The following is a 22691-nucleotide window of genomic DNA, read 5'->3' as shown; positions in this document are numbered from 1 at the left end:
AAACAGTTGTTAATTTAGATCCGTATTTTTTCCCTTATTTATTTGCCTGCTTAGATGAAATGTACATCTAATTTTGTCTTTTTTCCATTTGTGACAGGGCAGTCTCCCCTTAATTCCAAGTTCAGACCAGCAAAAGAAAGGCTTGGAACTATAAATTGAATTTTTGATGAAAAAAAAAAGAAAAACAAATAAACAAAAAGCACAGTGAAAAAAGAAAAACAACCTCACATAACCTAGCCTAAATTTATTCAGGTGCCAACTCAGTTCAACTTGGCCAACTTTCTAATTTTTTTGACATTCGAAGCTTGTATAACATTTCATCTGGCGCACTTATATTGTTACACTGTATCCTCCTTTGAAGTGCAAATGAAAATTGTTTCCTCTCATACAATAGTTGCTTTATATAGTTTTCTTAAGTCAGATCCAAAATTCAAGAATGAGAGATGATATTGGAGAGTCATTATATAAAAGGCTTGTCACTCAGTCGATGCCAAGTATTTAAAAAATGACAAAGAAACACATAGCAAATGACTAATGTTGAATTTAGGGTTGCATGGCATTGCTTTGTTGTCAATCTAAAATCTGGATTTATGGTATAATGAGCATTTAAAATAATAGCTGTCACTAATCCATAGATATATGTACCTCCTTGGCCACCACACAGAAATGGCTTTGGTGTTTCAATTCTGTTATTATTTCCCAGGTGATGTATAATGGCATGAGGTAGTAACCTAGAGGTTAAAATGAGAACATTCTATTCAAAATGCACCAAAAAGTGCTGAATACAGAAAACATCAGTACATTTTTATGGCAGGAAAGATAAATGCTTGAGGATTTGAAAGTCAAAATCTCTTTTAAAGTAGTACTTGGCAATATAATGTGGCCATCCAGGTGTCTGTTTTTACATTATTAGAGCGAGTCTAATAATCTTGGTGTTACAGTTTGGATATACTGTGTAATGAAACCAGGCAAACTTTTTTAAATACTCTGAGAAAGTATATAATTTAAAATCAAGATTAAAAGTTTCTTGAGCTCTCCTTTTTGGTTATATTGAAAGCAATATTAAAAAAAAAGAAAAATATATGTATTGCTAAAGCAGCATTATATATATATATATATTTTTTACCTCACAGCTAGTGAAATGATACAGGCTAAATGAAAAGACAGCATCTTAAGCTGAGATAAGCCATTATCTGTGGTACATTAAGAATTAATCGACCAGAAATGGAAGATATTACACTGAACACAGCTGATGCTCTGTTATTTCTCTTTGCAGAAAAAAAACTGTATTTCATAAAGAACATTAATAATAACAGATGAATTCAGAAACTATGATAATCTGTGAAGGCAAATAAAATACTTTTACTGTAGTCAAGAGAATAGAAGTTATAATTTACATCTCACATATATTTCTTTCAAAATTTAAGGGAAATTATCAAATAGCAGTATGTCCAAACTAGTTCCTTCAAAATAATAAAAGGGTATTATACTGGAGCAGGAAAAAAAGCCAAAATAACTGGGGTGGTTGTCGTAACATTTAAAGAGCTGCTTTTTCAAAAAGCTTGGCTTCATTTCCACAAGAAAGATTCCATAATTTGAGATCAAGTCTATCCTGGTGTCTCCTGAATTCTTCAATATGGTTATGGATCAGGAAGCAAAGGCAGAAAAAGATAGTGGCATTTCATTAAAGGTATTAACAATGCAGATGTGCTGTATCCCTTGGAAAATTACAAAGCTATATATACACAAATAAAAAAAAATATTCAATAAACTGTGGTTGTATGCAGGAGAATATTAAGTGCAGGATGCCAGTAGGAGCCTCTTGATCCACCTCCCTTCCTGGGACATATCCACAGTTTTAAATGTCTGGAAAGTTTGGGGCGTCAGCCTCTGTAGCTAAGACATATCATGGACAGACAGTTCAGCTTGGTGAGAAAGACATCCTGGTTAAAAAAATGGTACACATTTTAGATTATTTATGCAATTTTACAGGAAAATACAGACACAAAATTATCTTGAAAGCTAACAGCTATTTGAATCACCAGGAAAAAAAACATGTTTAACTAAAGTTCAAGTTCTTATGTGAAGGTTGGAGTCAGTTGCTGTTGCTCGGGAGCCTGTGTTCCTCTTATTCAACTTCCCTGAGGGACTCATAATTCAACAGTGTGAAACACCATGTTCCCAACCTGCAGGAATTTCTGCAATGTAAAATATGTTTCTCTGGTTTCCCTAACCTGTCCTAAAGTTAGTACTTCAAGCTTAATATTAGTGGATTTACTTAGCTATTTTTCTTTTAAGTATTTGTCTGTAGAGCTGAGTGTTCAGCTGTAAGCCTTAATAGGTACCCTGTGGAATAAAAATTTGCTTTTAAATTAGGTCTTGCTATAAACAAGCACATTTATACCTAGAATGCTCTTATGCATTTTCTTTGCCCTTTTAGTAAATGATTTCTAACTAACACATTTTTTATAGGTTCTTGATATTCTGAATCTAGGAAATGAGCACTTAAGGCCTGAAACATGGTCTCTACCTTCACTGCTCCTGAGCAATGCTGCACTCAGAAATACATCATGCTATGGCCTCCTACTGATTTACACATTATCTGTCAAGGATGCTTGAAACAGTTTTAAGTAGAAAATCAGAAGAGGTAAAAGCAGAGGCAGAGAACACCCCAAATGAAACAGCTATTAAAATACAAGTATTTGCTGAGGTTTGAGCACAGTACACTTTGAACTTTTGCAGTTAAGGGTGGTATTTGAATACCACCAGTTATTTTAATGAGCATGCACATATTGGTTTTGAGGCTGTGGTGGAGTCTGACAATAGCTGTGTGTCAATCAGAGGCCTCTTGGTCCACTCAGGTTATTTTTTGTTTATCATTTGGTGATCATGTTTCTGAATTTTGACTCTGATATGTATCCTCTTCCTTGCCTTCTCTTTCAGGAGATAAATGACGTGGATGTGCAGGAGCTGGTGAGAAGGTCGATTGGGAGGTTGACAATTATCCGACAGACCTTTCCAGTCCCCCAAAACATAAGCCAGCGCTGTTTCCGTGGCAACCACAGAATATCTTCATCACTGTGTGACCCCAAGGACCCCTTCTCCCAAAGCATGGAGGTACCTCATGCACCAGTCTATCCCCACCTGGAAACTCTCTTTCTAGATAACTTCCAAATTTTCCCCCAGGGGCTATCTGTAACTTACTTTTCACGTCCTCTCTGACATGTGGTTTAATGGCTCATGGCATGACAAGGAAACACCTGGAGCTGAGGAGGGAGTGAATGTCTCTGATGAGGAACAACAGCTTGCCTGCTCCACAGTAATAGAGATTAACATCCAAACAAGCAACCTGGTCTCCAGGTAGTAGGGTAGTCATTTTGTTGCCCTGCTCAATTTTAATTTTTGTCATCTCACCCAAATGAATTTCCTCCCTGTAGTCAATGTCTCCCGAGTCGCTGTGCTTCTCTGAGCCTCAAATATGTTGTCAATAAGGAATTCATCCTGGGAGCACCCACATAATTGCTTTCAAGTGCCTTGGTATATACATCTAAATCTATATCGAAGTGCCAGGGAGGCCCTATTTTCAGTGTTGTTAATCACAAACTACAATTAAACTATAATGGGTTCCTACCACAGGAATTCAGCAACAGGATCCCTGTCCTCCTGACTTCATATAGTTTTTCCAAGAACAAGTCCTCTGTGTCTCTCATTAGGTTTCGTCATGACAAAGCTTAGGCAAATTAGAAATGTGAAATTGGCTCAATATGTTGATTTTAATTTGGGGGTTTTTTTCTGTAAACATTTCTGCAATTGTAGAAAGATGGCTACATATTATTATTTTTAGCAGTGGAGGGAGGAGCTTATCCAACCCAGCAGCTAAAAGCAGCCACCTCATGGTTCTGAAAGGGAAGAATGAGAGAAAACAATGGGAGGAAAATAGGGAGGTCTTCAAGAGTGTCTGTTTAAAATGGAAAAATATAAGGGACAAAGTGGGATAGTCTTGTCCTGTTTCAGATTAGTTGTAAGAGCCTTTGTGTCACTAATTTTAGTTCACAAAACAGCCAGCCAGCAATTATTGATGACATGAAAAACTGGCTGTAGCAGAGAACACAGTGATCCTATTAGAGTTCTCAAAGCAGGCAGGGCTGTGTGGTGCCCATTGATGCTTAGGATATATCGACAGACTGTTTCAGAAGTGCAAAAATCCTTTAGGCTGTGCCGTTCTGTCGTGGCAGCATGGTCCTGGGGGAACTTTTGGCAGTCTATGGCCAGTGTGTTCAAGCTGAGAGTGTGATCACACGCAGGAGTCAGAGAGTGCAAAGAGCAGTTCTCATGAACAAAGCTTCGACTACAGCAAGGCAGAAAACAAGAGCCACATGTCAGTGGGATGCTTTACATTTTGATTTGTCTTTCTCTTCAACTTCACTTTTATTTTCACCTCAGCAGTTGCATGAATCTAGGAAAGACAAGTTCTAGAATTCAAAGTTTAGTCTCGACAAATTGGAAAATTCCATTTAATTTGTTAGATTGGATCTTATGCCTTAACCTGTGTGTCCTGATCCTATCTATAGCATGGAGAGCTAAAATGTTCCTACTGGAAGCTTTCCTAGTATTTTGGTTCAAAGGAATGATGGAAGCTGGATTGGTTTAATTGTTCTGTGAAGCTGAGTTGCTTTTTTCATGCTTTCCCTGAGATGGCTGTACTTCATTATTTTAGCTGAGTGAGACAACATTATAAACTGAAAGGAAGGAAAACTCTGACACAATTTCCCCTGTGCCTTCATATGATGCACAGTCCTTTGAGTAGCTGTGGGGTTTGTTTGCTGCTTCTTTGTTCTACCCAACAATATTATAAATTAGTTTCTAATCCAGTGGGGAGCTGGAACAGTTTATAAATTGAAATTACTAAAGCTTTTTTTTTTAATGACATCGAAGTGTGACTAATCAGAAACATTCTCTGGAAATTATAAGGGTGAATTTCTTTATTTATTTTTTTCTGAATTGCTCCCCCTAAAGTCTGTGGGAATAATTAATTTTTTTTCAGCATCTTTATTAAAACGCTGAAAAATATCCTGGTGAAAATGTCTCACTGTGTTTTTGGAACTGCCCTAATTGAAACATATTCTATAAATTTGTATCATTTTGAAGGCAGAAAGTTAAAAGCTGGATTGACAGAAGAATTTAGTACTGCAACCCTTTTGTCTAAAAATTATGTGCAATATTATAGGTACACATAAAACAAACAGTGATAATCCAGATTAATCATTCATCCTTAATCTGATGCTAAATACCTTTCTTCCACACTCTGGATAAAATAATCACATCTGAACTTTAAATTGCATTAACAGAAGGTTATGCAGTTCAATGCTTCTTGGTAATGCAAGTGTCCAGCCCTTAGCCTAGCAGAGTAAATAAAGGATTAGTAATGGACACCAGGCAGTGCATTAAATGCCCCAGTAAATTTATGTGGGGAATTAATAAAGGTGTAAAGTGACTTTAAATTACAACCCCCTTCTGTTCATCAGGACAGATATTAACGAAGCATACTTCTGGAAGTGACAGGGAAGGGTGATTTTGAGAAACAGGAATTAATTGTAGGGTCTTTATCATTGCATTATCAGTGATTGATTGCAGTACATGTTAAACTCAACTATTAGTGAAGGACTAACAATGCTTAATAACTGCTGAACTCTGTCCTCCTGAGCCCTGTTAATTCTTGATGAAGGCCCAGCTATATTACTCTTAGATTAGTGAGTGCATCCTTCCTCATGAACTGTGACGATTGTCTTCTCTTCCCATGGTAGCAGGTTACAGAAGTTACCTTGAAAGCAATGTCATTTTGTTGGGAAATGATGACTTGGCATCCACAGCCCTTCATGTACCAATTTAGTCTCATTAGTGACCTTATTCCCTCTGCTTTCCAGAGGTGATGTGGGGCTTTTTTCTTTCCTTTGGCAAAGACTTGAATAGAAAGGAGCTTGCCTTACAGCCCAGTGATAATTCCTCCCCTCCCAGTCCAAAAAATGTCCCTCTGGTGCTGACTTAATTGGGGAAAACACAGTTTTAGCTGAAATACTTTGAATTCTTTGTAGGTTTACAATATGCAGGCAAATCATCCCAGTTGTTTTTAAAATGCTTGATTAACCTGGGCCCAGATCCTCAATCCATGCTTTTAATCCTGCCATGTACAGTGATGCCTGGCCCGTGCATCTGAAGAAAGCAGATTTTGTTCCTGGGTGAATACCAAAATAGAAATGTTCACAGCCACAAGAGGAGCTCAAGTAAGAATAAAGAAGCACCTTCTTTAGAAGAAAGGCACAGTGAAGGATCATTTAGAGAAAAAGGGCACTAAGGATCAGGGATTCTGTGAATCTGTGCTACTAACAGAACAGTTAGTGGATGACACAAGCAAAGCCAGCATAAAGATGGGATTTAAAAAAGGAAATAAAAACATTAAAAGATATTATGTGGAGAGGACTAATTAGGCAGGAAGAGAGGTTTTTGGGGGTTTTTCCAGCTTTTCTTCCCCTTTTTTAAGGTGATATGTGAATTTGGCAATCAGTATCTCAGATCTTCAGCATTATTGTGCTTCCTTGCCATATAACCCCCTCCCAATAGCTGCAGGGCTTTCCCAGTCTTTGGATATATTTAAAAAGCAGACTAGGGCTACTAAATTCCCATACTTTCCATTTGTAAGCTTCTTTCTTCTTTTAAAACTTTAAGCACACTACCTATAGCTGTGCAAAAAAACCCTCACGGAGAGCAACCAACATATTCCACAAATCTGAGAAAATGTCTTTTGGCTTGTCTGTGACCGATGGAGAAAAAATCCCAGCAACCTTGCCTCAAATTGCCACTGGCTATTTTGCTGTCAGGCACTAGGAATTTTCTACAGAGCCCTTTATCATGCACCTGAGGAAACTGTGTTTCCCTCAATAACTTTAGATGACCAATAGGTTATCTAAAAATAATATTCCCAAAAGTCCTTTTCATTTCTGAACATAATTTTTCTTCATGAGAACCTCTGTTCAGGACAGCTGAGGTTTCTTTTTATGATACTGTCAGTAACTTAAATGTTCCTGCCATCTGAGGACAGCAAAGACTGATGTAAAACTATATTGTAAATTACTTGTTTCAGAAGTGTTCATGTGTCCTGAGCTTCTGTTCTTTTACTTTTAATTGTGTCTTTCACATCTGACTTTGCTCTGTGTTCATTTAAAGCAGGTACACAGAACTAAAACATGGTTAAGTGGGAGGGGCACACAAGTGATTGCTCTTCTTGAATTCCACTGTTCTGCTTTTGATCCCAAACTAGAACTTTCTCACACTGTATGCAGCTGTGCTCACAGTGAGCATACACACATGTACTCTGTAAGAGTTTCGTCCTGCAAGCAACTAGCAGCCAATGCCAAACACTCTGACAGAAAACACTCTACATCACAGAATCAACATGCAATTGCACACTGACAAGAATTTCATTGAGTCTTATTTCATGCCAGAAAGTGTCAACCAGAATTGACTGCACAAATCAAGAGCAAAATAACACAACAAAATCTATTCCAAATTTTCAGAGTTTCTGCTTTTCAAAAGAGCAAAACAGCCTTGAAGATAATTTGATGGTGTCCAAAAATCTGGTGATCTGAAAAGTTGAGTTTCACAAGGAACTGGTTAAAAATAAAGAGAAGTCTGTTTATGGTCATAAGTAGAGCTGTAAGTCTGGCAAGTGGAGCTGTGCCAGTGGTTGGGCTGCCTGGACTTTTCATATGTGTGTAGTTTGTTTAGCGTTTATCGCTTTTAGCATTACAGCCCCCAGCTGCAGGTGTTACCAAAGCCCAAATGTGGGACATTTTGACTCTCACAGATTCTTCTTAAAACCAAGTAAAGTATTTAATTACCAGAGGGTTATGGGTGAGGCAAAACAAATGATCAATTCTGGCTGCTAGGAGGATACTACATAGCTATACTAATGCTTCCCTTTTGATCTCTTTACAGATTACAAACCTGTATATATATGACACTGTCCTCCTGCTGGCAAATGCCTTTCACAAGAAGCTGGAGGACAGAAAGTGGCACAGCATGGCCAGCCTCACCTGCATCAGGAAGAACTCTAAACCCTGGCAAGGAGGGCGATCAATGCTGGAAACCATCAAAAAGGTACTTTTTCCCTGTGTTTCTTCATCTTTGATTTCTAAAATACTGACCTTAGGCAGTATTTCCTCCTGAGGTGAATATTGCTCTTATCAGTATAGTTTTTATGTATTCACAGTTCCTGAATGGAAGTAGTTGTTATTTGGCTTGGATTGTTTGGGTTTTTTCCATGTCATAATAATCATATTGAAATAAAACCAACAAGTTTTTTTACCTAAACTACCAAAACAGTTGGATGCTCAAGGAAGAAAAAGTATCAAAGGTGAACATGTATCACCATTGAAGAAGCTTCACAGGTTAGGAAGTAAAGAAAATAAATTTACTATTTTGTTTGCAAAAGAAAGGAGAAAAAATTGTAGAATTTCACTTGGGTAATGTTCTGCGGAATTCACCATCGCACTGCCTTTGACGTTAATAAAGTGAAATCATAGAAATGGGAGTAAGGAAACCCCTAAATTATCTACCCTATGTTCTGCCACTGCAAAACTGTCCCTGTAACTGTAGGTACAAAGTTTGTAGTGATTGGGGTGGGGCTGTGTCCAGCCTCATCCCCATGGGTGCAGCTGTGAGCAGCAGGTGAGCAGCACTGACAGCAATGAGCCATGGGGTGCCCAGGGGCACTGACCCATCACCAAAGGGAACAGAGGGCACACAGGGGCAATGGGTGTAAGATAAGGATCTAAAAGGTTGCACAGAAGAGTATTAAAGGGCAGAGCTTGCAGACTTCTGTAGTGGCATGGTGTTACTCTGTATGGGCTAATGCTTGAAGCCTTCTGAAATTGTATGGTGCTACTGTGTGTATTTTGGTCATCTCAACTGCAAAGTGTAACAGACTCAATACAGCTTTATCCAGTGTTGCTGCTTCTCTGTGATTTTTATTTCCTACCTTAATCCTTGTCATGTCCAAGATGTTTTTCCTGTTCAGTCTTCAAAGATAATTTCTCTTAGTTATTTCCTTTCTTCGTGATGTACACAGCCTCCACATACTTACAGACAAATGTAACTTTCCAATATTTAGTCAATATGAACAGGTTGAGAGTTTGCCCTTCCCTGTAAGTTTTTTGCCTCATTTTCTTTATGTTATTGATGTCTTTCATAAAACTGCCTCCTCATTTGTCTGCATACACTTCCTGTTAATGCATATTTACATTTAAAGTACTGATGTTGTAAACACAGAGGGAAAAAAAGGACGGTAAAAAAAATTAAAATGGCGCTTTATTTATGGCTTTCATTACAGGACATAAAAATAATTTAAAATATAATGTTGTCTTGAGAAATTGCTATTCTGCATTAGGTATTTAGCTTTACCAGAAATTATGATGATGCAGGCAAAATGTAAGTCTCCTTCGAACACTGCTTATATTTTACCCAGTCCCAGGTTAATCTGCGTTACCTCCAAAATGATAGTTCAAGGATTTCTTTGGTATCTGCTTCCACTTTCCATTCTAACAGTTTGAACTCATGAGACTGCAAGAATAATCCAGGACACATTTCTTATTCAGGGGCAGGAAAGGTCTTTAAGGGACTCCAAACTGAATTGCTCTTGAACTGTCTGAGCAATTTCCAATTCACTTTTGGCAGTCCCATGTATTTTGACCTATGATTCAGGCAAGCTGGTTCTCTTCTTGCCTTGGATTTTGTAAATACTGTTTCACACTTTTCCATTTAAATGGCCAGGAGAATTATGATAGCATTCAAGAAGGCAGGAGCAAGTGGAAATTCCAGACTTCTTGTTAGCTTGCTAAAAAATGAATCAAATGCCAAAGAAATTCCTGATCTGTGCAGCTAACCATGCGTCCATCCTGTCACTTTTGGGTTTCTCTGCTATTTCAATTAGATGAGTTTGATAAGAAACTATTTTATTGGTGTAAATTGAAAAATCCAAATACTCTTTACACTGCATTGTGCTGACAGAGATTAATTTCTAGAAGTAATGTGCTAAAATTGAAAGTCAAAATTTAATCCAAATGAAATATAGAAATTTTACTTTGTGTGGATGTCAGTAGCATTTCAATCCATAGGCAGGGGAAAGCTAAAGATTGCAGCTGAGAAGTGGAATTGCACAAAAACAAGAATTCTGCTTTAGTTTTGTGGCCTACTTTCTCTTTTTCTCTTTTCTTTCACTAAAGCAGTTGTGTAGAAGAGCCATGGCATCACAGCTGTGTACTTTTGAAATTAAAAATTTGGCATTGATGAATGCCTGATGAGGTATCAGAAAAACAATTCAGAAGTAATGAAGGGAAAAAGGTCCTCACTTCATCTCTCTTCCTGAGAATTCTTCTCTTTCCCATCTTGTCTTATTATTTAAAGATCTTTTCTCTCCTATTTTCCTGGAGAATCCTCTAAAATCAACTGAAATACAGGTTGTTTTTTTTTTTTCTCAAAAGCATACCAGTTTCCCTTAATTTTGAAAGAAAACAGATGCAAGTTACCACGTGGTATTAAATAGTTTCCAAATTAAAGTTCTTCATTTTGAAATCACTACTGTTGCCAGTGGTGATGTACAATGAAATATCATAGTAATATATTGATGTAATTCAGGGTGAAACTACACTCTGAGATTTCTTAAATACTCTTGGAAAAAGAACTTCCATCCTCTGCAGCACCTTAATTCACCCTTCATGGTGACCTGTATTGCAGAGCTGAAATCATCACCTGGTCTCTGGCTGTCCCTCCTCTCAGTGTAGCTTCACTAGGAATCAAATTATACTCCAGTACTCAAGGTCTTGAAGGGGAAAAGAGTTGAGAGTTTTTCTGAAAAGATCCAAAAACAGGAACATCTGGCAGTGTTTTAGCTGCAGAGGGAGACCTTTCTTTGATTTCTGGAGGGGGAAATGAGAAAAGAGATGGGAAATCTTTATTAAGCCACTCACTGAAGAAGGTAAGAGAAAGGGTTGCTGATGTTTAACCTACAGCAGCAATTGTTAAATTTGTTACCCTGGTGGTAAATAAACTGATTTCTTTTTAGAGAACAAGCTAGTAAAGGATAGCAGGCAATGAGAGGAAATTAGAGTTTCCAACATTTCTTAAAATTGCAAAAAAGCTGTCTAAATCATTCCTTATTGTCATTTGTTACTTTTTTCACTGCTGAGCATTTGACTCATGCATCGCTATTTCTACAAACAGCTACAAAAGCGGTTTTTTCTTTGTGAATTCAGCTGATTGGACGAAGCCTAAAGAAAACATTTTAAGCCCACCACAATTATTTAAATCTAATATCTGCTCCTGCCCATCCTGGAACTGAATAAACAGTTAAATTCATCAGGAAATACAATCCTTCTAATGAATTTGGCCAACTCCAGCAATTAGTTTAAATTCACTTCTGTAATGGGATCTATCCCTAAACACAAGCTCACTTGTTTATCTCTCAGTAAAGCCATTTCACAGTTGGAGGAATAAGTATCACTAGAAAATAATTCTGCTTTGGGAAAAATTAATCCTCCTGAGTAGCCTGGGAATGAGTGTAAGTAGGATTATAGGGAGGATCAACTCAGCAAGATGGCATCAAGTTTCTGCAAATACCTCCTCTCACACGTCCCAGGGCTCTTCCAGTCACATTGGTTTAGCTCACTAACAGCAAATTTTCAGTGCTAGCAGCAGCACAGAGCCTGTCCCTTTCTGGAAAATGAGCTGTACCTCTTGCTGTTTCATGAGTCATAGGTGGGATTGTCGACTAGTCCTGCTCTCAGAAATGTCAGTGACGCTCAGTGGTGACACGCAAAAAAGATGCCAAATTGTTTTTCAGGTAGTGGATTGGATTGTCGGTGCTAGTTGAAAACTCAATAATGTTCTCAGGATCAGACTTTTTCAAGAATAAAATGTGGAATGTGTATTTACTGATTATAGCATTTTTTCTTGCCTATAGCAGGATATAGCCTATTTCTTACCCTTAATTGCAAAATAGCTGGTACCTGAAGAAAAAAGAGGAAGTTTGAACAGAAGCTGAGACCAAGTAAAGTATTTTATAGCTGATGATTGGCAAGCTGGCATTCCCAAGTGAGGTCCTGACTGCTAGGTAAATAGTGCTTTCTTCAGAGACTTACAGTATAGCAGTGCCTAAGCCCATATAAACTCTAGTTTATCTTGCCAGTTTAGATGGGACTCAAGTAGGCTTTAATTATATTGCCAAGCTTTATAACAGCTCTGCAAACCCAGAGCAGTGATCAGAATTCTAAGTAAAACATTTTTGGCCTAGCAACTGACATTTCACTCTTCAGTTGTATATGTGTCAGGAAATTACATGGTTGCAGCTGAACCTCAGAAGAATTTGAGAAGGTAGATAATAAATATATCTTCATTCTTCCCCAAATAGCATTGTTTCTGTGAGTTAAATGGAATGAAAAATTTCTTTTACTCTTGGCTGTTGTCATGATTAACACTAAAATCATTTGGGAAAATTTCATCAGGAAGTTACTGCATCAGTAGCTGTCATGCAGATGGTCATTTCCTCTGTGATCCCCTTCCTCTATGCACTAGCAGAGGGATAAAACACATGCTGTAAATCAAATGTTTCAGGCAGATCCACACTGTGAAAAGCTACTCACAAAACTGGAGCAGCATCCTGAAGATCTTCCTAGGTGATATTCTGCTCCCCTCTGCCAGCCCTGAGCAGCACCCAGAGTTGTGTGAGCCTTGTGGAAAGGCTGTGGGGAGCAATATCAAGATTGCATGGCCTGCAAGTTCAACAAGATCAGTCCCACACAGGGAGGAGAAACCAAGACCTCCAAGAAATTCCTATAAATTTAGTATTGTTGCTATTATATGGATGGTTCTTTGCTGTTTTGTCTTTCTGCCTCTTCCCTTCCCAAGCTGGCAGCATTCCCATTTTGATGGGAGCTCTTATTACACTGTTTTATATGTACACAGTCTAGGAGAGGGAGCTCTGATTAAGACACTGCTAAATGAGAAATTTTCAAAGAAGGATAGATTGCCAAAGCAGATAAATGAGAAAAAATGTTGTTGTGGTCAAGACTGGATTCCAGACAAATTAAGCTGATGGACTTGGAATTTGTATCTTGCCCTGACAATTGCAGCCGTTTAAAAATCAAGTTAAACAAATTCATACAAAGTTTCTGGATAGAGACCAAATTCAAAACATCTTAGGTAATTCTGTTAACCTGTGCTGTATGTAAGGAGACATATATTTCCAAAGAATCCTGTGTTTTCTAAAGAAATTGATTGATTGATTACTTCAAGTATAATTGAGGTTAAATGATTATTTGAATTATTTTTAATTATATTTACTCAAATAAGGACAAAGGTTATAAAAGTAAATTTAAAAGTTTGTTACAATTTTAAATTCCTATCCCAAGTTTCAGAAAATCATTTACGTTTTAACTCCGTGTTCCTTAAAGTATTGGGACTGCTCTCAGTCTGGAACAAAATGTCACCTAAATTTTCTAGATTGAAAATCCTGTATTCTTCATTTCTATTTTCTGCTGTGCAAAGCATCTGTGTAAAGAAATTGTAATGTTTTTTGTTGAATATTTCCTTTCTTTTACCACTTTGTTCCAGTTTCCCCTTCCCTTTTCCAAGTTCTGCTTGTGGATCACTTGAAATCATGGTACTGCTCAGGTTGTCTATACCAATTTAATTGATTTTCAGACTTTAATGACCTCAGACCCACAGATTTTCAGACTTTAATGACCTCCCCCTCACCAGTGTGAGGGAAAGTTTTAGGAAGCAATATTTCCTATAGGAAATATTCAGTATAATATAACCACATCGGTATCTGGTAAGGTGTCCAGATGGAGGCTTTGAGCAATCAGATGGGCATCCCAACTCGTACAGGTCTGTGACACTTCACAGGCATTTCTCCATCTAGTGTTCTGTGAAACTGTGCCTTAAGGATTCAAAAAATAGATAAGAACCTATGAGAGAAAAGGTATATGGAACAGGTTTAGGCTTCTGGTCCACGAGTAGGATGAAGTCAAATTTGAGTTGGAGTAAAAGGTTTATATTTGTGTTACTCAGTTATTTACCAAAAGATATCTTCAAGTGATTGTGTGGGCAAACACAAGTTCACTGTCTTTACTGTGGACCAGCCAGAGATGTGCTAACCCCAGTCTAAGAGCCACAAAGGTCTGGTTAGTGCAGTATAGTAGTCAAGATAAAAAGGATTCAGAGTGTCTTGCTAACCACAACATTAGCTGAAATTCTCTGATTTGCAATTGCCAAAGTCTTCCTCCAAATGTCTGTTTCGATGTACACTTAATCAGGCTATTGGCTTTTTTCCTTTCTTTTTTTAAATTTATTTTTGTTCTAGTACAGAATAAAAAAGTAAATACTATAGAAAGAAAATTTTATCAAAAATATTTTTCAAATCATTAATTATGTATATACAAAGGGTATTTTATTGGTTTTAACTGTAAATGGCACTCATAAAATAGTTGTATTATCATAATATTTTATTATTATTTTAATATGTAGTTATTTATGTATTATTCCCTGATAGTACTAGTTTCTAGTAGTCTAGTAAATTCTAAAATTATCCTCTCAATGATTAATTTCATTACTTTTGTTACAATCACAGTAATGTTTTATAAAAGTCAAAGAACATTCAGTTATTTCAGAGCAATCTGCAATGGAGATGCAAATTTTGTATTCCTTCCTGGATTTTGTCCAGACTGAAGATTTAAGAATAGAGCTTTTAATATGATTCAGCAAGGCTCATGTGCTTAGCTAGATAGTTCATATTGCAAGTTTCTCCAGTTTATATAGAAAAGTTCCTAGGTGAAACAACAATCACAACTGCAAAGTTCTTGCCTTATGTTTTGGGGGAAAACTATGCATTTCATGTGGTTTTCCACCAGAGGCAGATTTTTATTTTTTTTTTGTACATTCTTAAAATATTTTTTGCAGGTCTGGTTTTTTGGTTTTTTTCTATTTTTGAGGGAGAGGGCTAAGCATCAAATTTCCCTTCAATCTGTAAACTGAAGAAATTTTTGAAGGGTAAAGGTTTTCATTATCAGCATTTCACATGGTTCTGTTGATTTTATAGTTCAGGTCATCACAGTTCTTATACAAAGATGAAATGTGTGTCACGTTGAATTTACTCTGGAATAGTTTTTTAGTATGGCTGCGGCATGTATAGCCCTTTCAGCTCTAATTCTTTGTGGGGATTATTCACTCCAGTGTTTCATCTCTAGTGTTTTAACCCCTTCCAGCAAAACTGTAGAAACATTAAAACAAGCTTGAGGAGATGCGGCCTTGTTACTCATGTCATGTATTCTTAGTAGAGGATAATTGGGAGGAAAGAGAAATATCACTGCATTCAGCTAGACTTTGAATGAATCCCTTCTTCATTTGTGCAAATCACATACTTTGAGCTCAAAAAGCACATAACTTGGTCTAAACCTCAGCCTGCCCTCATGAGGAAGTCTTTCATGGGGGAGAAACAATTAGGGGGAAAAAGATCAACAAACATAACTCATTTTTGTGCAATTTCTTATATGTGTTTAGCTTTGCTTTCACTAAACTTCTTTGCAAAAAACTAGTTTTTATTTTTTTAATTTGTTGGAGTGTCCATACATACATGCTGATGAGTCGAAGAGCAAAAATTGGAGTCTTAGCAAATATGCTAAGAGTAAGACTTGTTTGTATTGACTCTGCTTAGCATTGCTGAGTTTAATTCTTCTGGAAAGAACTTCATTCTGATGCAGGAATAATTTAAGCTTCAGAATTTTTAGGGAACCATGGTCTTTGGAAAACTATCCTAGTTCTGGTCGTTACCTATCTATTCTGCATAGCTGGCGCATGAAGACCTTCAAGAAACTAAAAGTTGTTACAATTACTCACTTAGAAGTTTTCAGTCAATTTTCCTTTTTGTTTTTTCCAATAGGGTGGAGTAAATGGCTTGACTGGAGAACTGGAATTTGCAGAAAATGGGGGGAATCCCAATGTGCATTTTGAAATTTTGGGGACAAACTATGGAGAAGATCTTGGCAGAGGCATCCGCAAGGTAAGGCTACATGTATTCAAATAAGAGATTGCTGATCTTTTCAAAACATTTCTTGTGTTCCATGTTAATAGAAAAGCATTTGGCGGCAGATAACATGGTGTTCTGTATTGTGAAAGGAGTAAGACATAGGAGAAAAGCTTTGAACTTTGAGATGGTCATCTATTTCATGATTTCAAATTGATCTTGGAGCAGGTTGTGTTGATCAAGATACCATTTGTAATGCAGAATGTGTTAAGCTACTGATGGACTGTCCCAAAAGACCAGTGAAAGCTGTTGTTTTTAACCCATACAAGCCCTGTCCAAAATAGCATATCTTACACTGAATAATGTTTAGAGCACCCAGACTGGTCCCTGATACTTGGTCAAAGTGGGATGCCCCACCTGCTAGATGATTAAAATTCATAGCAATGGAAAGAGAAATTCTCTTGTAGAATAGATACAATTTCTATAGCCTCTTCATGAAATAAATACATGGTGTTTTAATAGCAGTTAACTTTTACAGATTAAGTTAATGTTATGTACTCAACTGCCAGACACAGTCCAAAGGACTTACATTTTTACAGGGAATAGCATTTCTGTCCAGCAGAATTACTCTTTCTTGGTATGTGAGTTTTGCCAGTTTAAAACTAAATTTAAGTCCTGTGTAACAAATGGTGGAAACATGTCTCTATTTGCAATGAATAGCCTTAACTTTGAAAAACTGCTCATCTGGTATGGCAAAAATCATATGGCACTTCACAGGTAAACAAAATACTAATAGGCTTTTCCAGGAGCAACTCTCCTTCAAAGACATAGTTCCTGAAAAATTCTGAGATCTCTTCATTTAGTGTATCACATCGTACTGGCTTTTGTATAGGAGGAACATGAAGTGATTGAAAGGAAATGAGAGTGTTTTCTTAATATATGTAAAGTGGGTCCATGTGTAAGTGTCACTTCATGATGAAGTGCATCATTTGCCTGCATACCTTCTGGAGCAACAGATAAGTATGCTGAAAGAAGGAAGAGATAAATAAGAAGTGTAAAGTGTCTAAAAACTGAACTTTCTCCTCCACTATCCATCAGAATTGTTATTCTGTTTGTGCTCTTTCATCTCTTGCCAATACCCTAATGTACACATGGGCCTATAGTTATGCCACCTTGTGCAGAGGTCCTGACAGATGCTTCAGAAACTAGACAGAACTGGATCTGGTTGATATTTGGAGGTACCTTACAGAGAGTCTTTGGAGACCAGAATGTTGGCTAAGTCCTTATTCCCTTACATTTAAATTCTGATGTTTCAACATATTTTGATTTATTTTCCATGCTATGCACTGAGGAGCTATTTATTCCTTAGAGCTGCCTTCCTAAGACAAATCTATGTCTCTTCATTTAATTTATTTGGTTGACTTTGACTGGTTTGTTTTTGACTTCAGGCCTGTCTGGGTGAATGCCTGAGTGAAGCACTAAGCTGTATTCTTTCATTCCCAAAAAGATAGAAAAGAAAGAGAGACTTGCACAAAGATCTTGGAAATATAGAAGTACAAAAAACTTCCTGACTATTCTAACTCTTTTTTGATTGTGTTTAGAATTGTACTATTAATTTAAGCTATGGTAGAGTTTGATTTTAGAACAGATATTAATGACTGTGGTCACACCTAACTTGTGTAAAACAATGGGGCAACACAAACAGGTCTTTTGAACCTTCCTTGTTTGCTCTTTATGATAGTTACAGAACAAAGAGAAATTCACTGTCTTTTGAGGGAAATGGATTTGGAGTTGGTCAAAGAGAATAGAGCTTTGCTCCCAATATAATTAGATTATGAAACTCAGCCTCATACAATCCTGTTGAGGAGAAAAGCAAAGTTTAAAATTAAGATGCTAAAAGTATGTGGCGTTTTTTACATTTGCCAAGATGAGCATTTAAAATTAAATTTAGATACTATAAGAAAATTTTCTTGGTGGAAAAGACAGTAAATGCTTCTCTGTGGAGGTTTGTGATCTGCTCTGGAGGGTCCAGAGCAGAACAAATTAAAACAGTTTCATTTTTTTTCCTAAACAGCACTCAATAATCCAGAGAAACCTTTAAAAAAAAGTGTACAGAAAAATTTTCTTTAGAAGGAAAGTTCTCTATATATTATGAGAATGTGATAATTGTTCTCAGAAGTTTCTTTAAAATAATTCCAATAATTATTTCAAATTTTTGCAATAAATGGAGTAAGAAAACAATTTAAAATTAATTTCTAGTCATTGTCAAAGAGTTAAAAAATCAAGGTAAGGTTCTCAAAACAATCACTTCAGAGACAGAGAAGAAAATTTTTAGGGGATTTTACTATTTGACAAAAATTCACATCTTTTATCTTGGATTAAGATTTGCTTTACAGTGTATGAGCTACTAGTGTTGGAAGCAAATGACAATAATAACAGGAGTCAGATATATTTTTGTTAACTACACTAATTAAAGTACACTTCAGATTTTCATGTATTTAGTGATCTGACTGCAGAACAACCTAAGCATTTTTATTTCTCAACCCTAGTAGAAGCAGCTGCAATTAGCAGAGTGACTGAAATTTCTAAGCTAATGCATCTTCCCTAATCAACATATTTTCAAGTACTTTTATAAGAGATAATGAAGGGTAAAATCATTACAAAAGGCCCATTGAAGTCATTGGGACCAGAGATTCCAACCAAGTGAATTGTTTAAAGAATTGCTATTTTGTTTTCCTGAGGAACAGTCAATTGATTTTAATAAAGAAAGTAAGATTTTAAAATGCACTTGAATTTCTCAAGAGAAAATTGAATTGCAAAGAGAATTTCTGCTTGAAATCTGTTCTGCTTGGGTTCTGCAGTCATTTATACTACTGCAAAGTTCACTTATATTCGTAGGTGATTATTCCCAGGACACCAGGAAAGCAAATAGTTTAGGATACACATAAAATTCATGTTTATGTCTGGTTTATTTGGTCAAATTAGGCCACGTATCTAGGAAAAACTGTCTTCACATCCTCTCCTTCCTCCCACTGCTGTTCAGGTATGATAGTAACCCAGCTTTCATGGGTTACTATCATACCTGAAAAGCAGTGGGAGAATCCCTGTGAAAGATCGTTGTGCTGGGCTCTGTCACCTAGTGACAAGTTAGCAAATCCTGGAGTGGGATTTGCCTGAAATAGTAGTTTTGTACACTGGTGACTGTAAATGTTATCCATCACCTTGCAGACCATGGATCAGTTAGCTTGCACTTTTTGCCAGAGCCAAGTACTTGGAGTAATACACTCAGACTGCTGCCAGGTACTGATTTTATTGACACCAGTGGTATTACAACCCCAAAGGAACTGAAGAAAAACTCTCGGTTTTACACACCGTGTTGTGGCTTACCTTTGTGCAGATGTAGTTATATGCAGTGGGAGACATGGGTGTATTTCTGACATTTCTCTGTTGGCATTTGTCTGTTGGTATTTGACATTTGAGTATGTATTCTTTGACATTTAAATTTCGGTGCAATACTTTTATCTCTACTGCTGAAATAAAAGCTGCCATTCCTGTGAATAACCATCCAACAAACAAATGAACAAAAGGAAGCTGATAGCTCTGAGTACTGTCTTACATCTCAGTGGTGTAGAAAACAGCACTGCAGAAATAAAGTGGTTTTCATGTTTCTTACAGTGCTCCTTGTAATTCAGAATGGGCTCATCTTCAAAGGCTCTGTTTGACATTTGAAGTTTAGAGGACTTTCTTTCTGTTCCCCCACTGCTTTTCTCTACCACAGGTGGGCATTTGAAGATGGTGATGTGTTTTGCTTTAGCTCCCTATCCATATTAGCATACACCAACCTCCTCCTGCATGTTTCTCTTCTCTTCTGAAGATGTTTTAGGTTATTTCCTCCCAGTGAGGGAGCAAGATGATGTACTAGGCTCTTGCATCAATTCCTGTCTGCACCAAGATGTCCATGGCAAGGTTTCCTTTGCGTTCAGGACAGCTAGAGATGCCTTGGAGGAAGGATAGAGCTGTGAGCCTGCAGGAAAACAGGGAGCCTTGGTGGGGCAGCAGGGTAACCCAGGATGCTTTGAGCCATCTGCATTTGGATTTAGCCATCCATTAGGATTATAGGGTTCAGTCTTAAAGCATTTTGATTTGATTGTCTCAAGGATTTTTCAAGCATCTCATGTGAAAGGGATTGAAACCTGTCTAACAGGTTTCTACATTTTTCCTCTCTGCTTCTGCCAGTGCAAGTTGCAGGACCTTCCCTGCAGAGTCAATGCATGCAGGTTTTCATTTCACAGACAATTAAGGGTTAACACTCTATAGTTGTGCTATTTGTTCAGAGATGGGAAAGCTGGTTTGCATTTTTTCATTCTCTTAAAATAATTGCTATTTCCACTTCGTCTGAAAAGACTTGTTGATCACAGTAGTGATATTTCTTTCTAATATGCTATATTTTTTTTCTTACACTTGAATCATGGAGCAATGTTCCAAGCATATATTTTGATCTTCAGGAAGTTGATTTCTATTCTTACAAAGTTAAAACTTATTTTCTGCATCCTTTATATCCATTATTTTGGCATTAGGCAAAAAGAGCAGTTATACAGCTCTGCCAACGCTTGCTAGCTAACCCCATCCAATAACCAAATATGAAGTATTTCCTTCTCAGTTAGCTTCTTGGTAAGCCACTTGAGGTAAATGATGGTTTCACCTGGTCTCTTTGTGAGCATGATCAAGGTAGAGCTGTGTAATGTGACTTTAAAAATATATTTGTATCACCTCCTGATGCTTTAAGCTGTGACCTGTGCAGATGTTTCTAAAGGTTGACCTGCAATTTATGATGTGACTGAAAGACATCCTTGTGATTTAGAGAGACACTATTGATGGTGTATTTTCTAGTGAGTTGAAATAAAAGTTTCTGTGTCTAACTGCTTTGCAATCTCTAGTATTGATGGAGAAGGTGGACCTGGCACAGCACCACCATGATGGTCTTTCTAAAGCAACCTTAAATAATTAAACACCCTTCTAGAAATGAAATTAGCTACTTAATATTAAAAGTAAAGAGGTAATTAAATATGTTGGTGAACCAAGACTGGCTGTTCTGGTTCAGCACAGAACTTAAATTTTGCTGTAAGCCTGCTGATGGGTAGCATTTCCTCCCTACATTTAGTGCTATGCAGTAAATTGATTAAGACACAGTGACTGATACTTTACTTTCTGGTGGCTTCTGAAAATCTTTTGTCCAATCTTAGTGAAATTTAATTTGGCTGCAAAATGTTGAGGATTTGCTTGCCATCACAATAAAACTAGAGTTAATAGAGAACTGTGTTTTACTTGGAACTGTACTTCTGCTTAGATTAAAAGCCAAACAAATTGCGTATTTGACTATAACAGAAAAAGAAATTAAAGTATCCATCCATAATTGTATTTTTGAATTCAAAAAGATTTAAAGGTTCTTTAAAAACATTCTTTCTTCTTTTGAAAGGAGCATTTTCTTTTAAAATCTGAAGATGCAGAGAGAGAGGCTGACTGACTCAAAGTAATCAGTAGTGTACCATTTGGAGAATTTATCAGCTTTTGGACTCTGATTCAGATGGGGGGAGTGAAATCCAATTTTTGTGCTGGATTGTCCAGCTGTCTGCCCTGATCCTGGGCTCTTTGGATGAATATTTCATTACTTGTGATAAGTGCAAAGTAAAGAAGCCAGAGATGGATTTGGTGGCTTGGTGGATGCTGCCCCAGGGACACAGAAGACAAAGGTTCAAGTCATGATTCTGATAAATGCAGAGCAGAGTTGCTACAACTCAACACATTCCACATGAATTATTCACCTGTGGAGCAAAACATCCATCTTGAATCCATAAGAGCCAGGATCAGGTGTAGGACCAAAATGACCCAGAAGTCAAACTCCAAACTAATACCCACAAACCCAAGGCAAGCACAGTAAGCTAGCTATACAGGTGTTATCCCACCTATTTCTTCTTACCAGAACAGTCAGTCATGTCTGCTGAGTTCTAGTGTGTTGTAAAAAAGAGAATTTTAGCCTGTAATATTAATGGTGTCAAGAGCCCCTGGTCTAGAACAAGTGCTCAGTAAAAATTCCTCTCAAATAATTAAGATCTGGGTTTTTCCAGTTTCCAGCTCACAGGTTGGATGGCCCTTAACAGTGACTTACAGGGCTATAGATGATTTTGAAAAATATGAGTCTTTCAAGCCTCTGAACAACTGCAGCACTCTGGAGTCAAGAGGGGCATGCTCCTGCATTAGGAACAGTGTGGGGAGAAAGGGAAAATGCAGGATGGAAGAAGGGGAGGAATGCAATGGAACCCTGCAGAGAAGTGTTGATGTCAAGCAGAAATTCCCCTTGGGACCTTGGTGCTCTGTAGTGTTTCTCTTCACAGTTTTGGCAGGGATGAGCTCGTCTCTCTTTTGCTCAGAATATTCAGTCCTGTCAAAGCTGATAAGAATGTTCTTACTGAAAAATATTTTCAGTGCATTGGGAACTGCCTATTTTGACTGATTGCTTTCATCAGGGGGAGACAAATCTTTTTTATGCTCTTTAAATTATATAGTTGCATGCATTTTATTCATTTCTGTTCATCTGGAAAAGAGGTTATGTTTTACCCAT

At 37.2% G+C, this 22691-nt stretch overlaps 1 protein-coding gene across 4 annotated transcripts in view; it reads left to right on the top strand.

The window, feature by feature from the left end:
• Positions 1-22691, top strand: part of GRID2 (glutamate ionotropic receptor delta type subunit 2) — a 678620-nt gene that overhangs the window by 467074 nt on the left and 188855 nt on the right. For all 4 annotated transcript variants that reach the window (XR_009114469.1, XM_058024557.1, XM_058024555.1 and 1 more), the window contains exons 6-8: positions 2944-3117; positions 7993-8154; positions 15989-16108. Coding sequence is in view for 3 of the 4 variants with exons in the window: in XM_058024557.1 (XP_057880540.1) it covers positions 2944-3117; positions 7993-8154; positions 15989-16108 (456 nt within the window). In the remaining variant the exon portion in view is untranslated. The remainder of the gene's footprint in view (positions 1-2943; positions 3118-7992; positions 8155-15988; positions 16109-22691) is intronic.

Source organism: Melospiza georgiana, chromosome 5, assembly GCF_028018845.1.
Source record: "Melospiza georgiana isolate bMelGeo1 chromosome 5, bMelGeo1.pri, whole genome shotgun sequence".
NCBI lineage: Eukaryota > Metazoa > Chordata > Aves > Passeriformes > Passerellidae > Melospiza > Melospiza georgiana.
This window is presented reverse-complemented; position numbering and strand designations above follow the sequence as displayed.